A 3,781-nucleotide genomic window follows, 5' to 3' on the forward strand; every position below is an offset into this window, starting at 1 on the left:
ATCTATTTTCCAGAAGAATAGCTGCATAATTGTTCCTTCTTTAAACATTTCATAGACTCGATCAAGAAAACCATATAGGCCTATAGATTTCTTATTGGGGAAAATGTTATTTTAAATTTATTTCTTTAGTAGGCATAAGGTAATTCAAGTGATCTATTTCATATCATTGGTTTTCTGGTAGTTTGTAATTTCTCAGAAATTGAACCATTTTATTTTTTTTTTCCCAGGACGAGATTTTATTTGTGGAATGTGGTAAGCATGGTCATGTCCTAATTTTTTCTTAGCATCTAGCAGTGTCTGATCATGTGCCCATACTCAGGGTTGGGAGAGACGCTAATGATGTGTCCTGGGCCTTCCTCAGATGCCACAATGGCTTCTGCCATAGTAAGACTGAAAAGATGGCTCTCTTTTCCTTAGAGATACTGGCTCAGTATCAGATAGAGGTATGGACATATTGTCAACTCTAGAAGAATCAACAATTTATCCCACATCTGATGCATTAAGCTTTTCAGAGCTTCAATGAGATTGTCAGTAGTATCACTTTTTTGTACCTATAAAACTTCAAAATTCTCAATAGAATTTGGCTCAAAAAAGTGACCAGGTTGAAAGTTACTCTGTTACTCATGATGACAAAAGCAATCCCTCTTCAGTTACAAATCAGCACTTAAGTCCTGTAATTGAGCATGTTCTCACACCATCCCCTGTTTTTGGCCTCCATATAGACAGATGCATTGCACTGCTGCATGGTACACTCCATCTCAAACAGCTGGCGACACCCAATCGTTAACTTTTCCTGATACTCAGTCTGTGAAACACAATCATAAAGTTCCTGGGCAGTAAATGTGACACTTTTATTTACCTCATACTTGATTAGGAAGTTATAGAGAGTTTCGACATCTTGATAATTACTGTTGGGGGCCAAAATTCTCTGTATTCCTTCAAGAATATCCTTCACTGCCGCCATTAACTTTTGAAGATATATAAATGCTTCCTCAAAAGATGCTATTTTTGAAGTAGTCAGAGTTGAATTTGAGCCCAATCTTTGAAACACATCTGTACTGTTTTGATATATTGTAATCCAAAGATTCTCTAGGATAGACCATATTTCTTGATGCCTATTGGGTTGGGGAAGAGGAGAACTGGAGAAAACAGTGATTTCTTGGTTATGAGACTTCATCGAAGAACTATCTTCCTGTTTTTTACTCACTGCATTTTCTGAAGAATTTGGCGACCATTTTGTTTTGACCTCTGTACATGTTTGGAGCAGTTTGTTCACTTCAGCAAAGGCCTGTGGAAGAATACCATCATAATTTGACCTTGTACTGAAAGCCTGTAACAAACTTTTAGAATCCTGAAGCAGGAATTTCACTGTTGTAAAATCCACTGCCTTATTAGCTCTACAGAGATTTTCATATAGGCTCTCAACAGTTAAAAGCAAGTTCTTTTCCATAACTAATCCAAACACAGCCAACCAATGTTTTTTAAAGCACTGTAATATGTGTATTAGAGTCCATGGTGGTTTCAAGTACAGCATCTCCATCCAAAGGTTTCCAAAAGCAATTTTCATTTCTGTTTCTAATATTGAAGATAAAGCTGTTCCAAGAGATTTTTCAAGATCAGATGTTATGCGTTCAAGTAGAATGGACAGTCCTGAATTTGTAGACTTTTCATCAGAGCTCTCTTCTACTGGTGTTGCTTCTGCTTTCAATCGTTGCTTAGAAACACAAGGCTGATGACACACATCTGTGTTCAGAGATAAGTTACACAGCTCTCCACTCAATTCTTCTTTACTGAGTGACTTCACACCGCTTATTAGGCCTTTGTTTCTTAAATTTCTATCATCGGTGCACAGAATAACAAGAGAACAGGGGAATAAATCCTGGTACTGCAGACAGCATTTTAATACCCTATCATCATTGTTCTCATCACTCAGTCCATAAAGTTTTTGAGATGCAAGTTGTATTGACTGACCCCACAGCATTCCATCCTGATTTCTGAAGCTGTCATTGATGAAATGAACTGCAGGTATAGCTTTGTGTTGTGCATGTTTTAGTAGTTTTCCTGCCTTCATACGATCTAGCTCTTGCACAACAACCCAGGGAATTATTAACACAAGTCCATCAAAACCTGGTATTTCTGTTGTCTTCAAAATTCTAACAAATTTGAGATGGTTCATCAGAATATTCGTGTCAATAACAATTAGAAGCTTTTTGTCTGAATCAGTATTTGCAGCAGAGGAATGTACATCATCTTCCACCAAGTCAATTTCCATACTCATTAACTCTCCAGAAGGTGGTACCACAGGTAAATCCACACTTTTCCCCACGCGTGCAGCATGAAGCTCTTCGACTATCTGCATCTCTTGATCTGTATCTTGAATACTTTCAGGTCCCATTGAAGAACACGGCGTTTCAAAACTCTGGGTAAACAGTTCCTTGGAAACTGAATCTTTACTTTCTTGACGCTGATGATGATGCTTTCCTTTCCACTCATGCTTACAAGAAGAATCTGAAAATAAGCGTTCAGTTTTGTGCCTGGCCAAATTTAATGAAACCCGTGAGGTTCCCAGGCCACCTTTTCCCTCTTGTTTAGTCTTTGACTTATTAGATTCAAAATTAAAGACATTTTCTTCTACCAGCCTCTGGAAAGTATTACAAGATTTTATTGGGATTTTGAAGCTGATCTTCTTTCTAGATTCAAAGGGTTCCTTAATTATCCTGTTGGAATTACAATCCTGAGAAAACGGATTTTTCTGGCATTTCTCCAAGACAGGTTTTTCAGAATTCTCTCTAAATTTTCTGTTCAGTTCTTTCATCTTCTCCCTCTGGGCCAGTAAATGAGGCCACTTCTTTTCCTTTGCCTGGCCTTCAACTTTAGGTTTCACATCTTTGGTAATTTTATGACTGTTAAGATTTTTCATTTCATGGCCAAGCTTACTCCTAACATTTGTCAATTTAATATTTTTAACTTTAATATCTTTAATTCCTTTTGAAGAAGGAATCTGTAATACAATCTGATTATCATTTGAATATGATGTTTCTTGGACTTTAGCAGGTCCTTGGGATGAGGAACTGGTTTTCAGTCTCTTTTTTGGTGTGTCTGTGTCGACGTCTACATTCGATCAGTTTCCTACTCTCTGATGAAACTGATTTCACAGAGTAAACTGAACTAGTAGAACTTGCTGAGGTGTTTTTCTTTTTCTTGTCTTCTTCATCAAAGACTGGCAATAAGGTAGTGCCTTTTCTTTGAGACTTTTCTTCTTTTCCATAAGATTCTTTATTGGACATCTTGAAAAGCAGCGCCCACCGCAGGAGCAACTCCGGAGGCCCAGGCACGGGAATGGGTCCCCGCAGGCCCGCGGCCCGCTGGGAAACGTAGTCCTGCGCTCAGGCCCAGCCTCCCGCGCGAGCGCTCCGCTGCGTCTAGAAATTGAACCATTTTAAAAGTTGTCAGATTTATGTTCTTTTATTATTCTTTTGTTATCTTTTCGATGTCTAGTGTTTCATTCCTGATACTGTTAATTTCCATCTTCTCTCTTTTTCCTTTTGTCAGTCTTATTAGAAGTTTTCCAATCTTATTGTCATGTTTGAATAAATAATTTTTATTTCATCGATTTTCTCTATTTTATAAATTTCATTGATTTCTACTCATATTTTATCATTTCTTCTATATTTCTGCTGTCAGTATTTTGTTCTTCTCTTTCTAGGCTATTAAAAAGGGAACATGAATCATTTATTTTCTATTTTCTTTTTTTCTGATACATGATTTTAATGCTATCAAT

General features: G+C 37.3%; 1 protein-coding gene across 1 annotated transcript; it reads right to left on the reverse strand.

Annotated features, from left to right (window-relative positions):
• Positions 1–218: 218 nt before the first annotated feature.
• Positions 219–3,413, reverse strand: LOC124105223 (transcriptional protein SWT1-like). Its single transcript, XM_046462357.2, is given in 2 exon segments — positions 219–3,122; positions 3,124–3,413. Coding segments are annotated over 2 exon segments (2,622 nt in total). The 5' UTR covers positions 3,288–3,413; the 3' UTR covers positions 219–664.
• Positions 3,414–3,781: the final 368 nt, after the last annotated feature.

Source organism: Marmota monax, unplaced genomic scaffold (genome assembly GCF_021218885.2).
Source record: "Marmota monax isolate L192 unplaced genomic scaffold, Marmota_monax_Labrador192_F-V1.1 WCK01_AAM20220418_F8-fsc00104, whole genome shotgun sequence".
NCBI lineage: Eukaryota > Metazoa > Chordata > Mammalia > Rodentia > Sciuridae > Marmota > Marmota monax.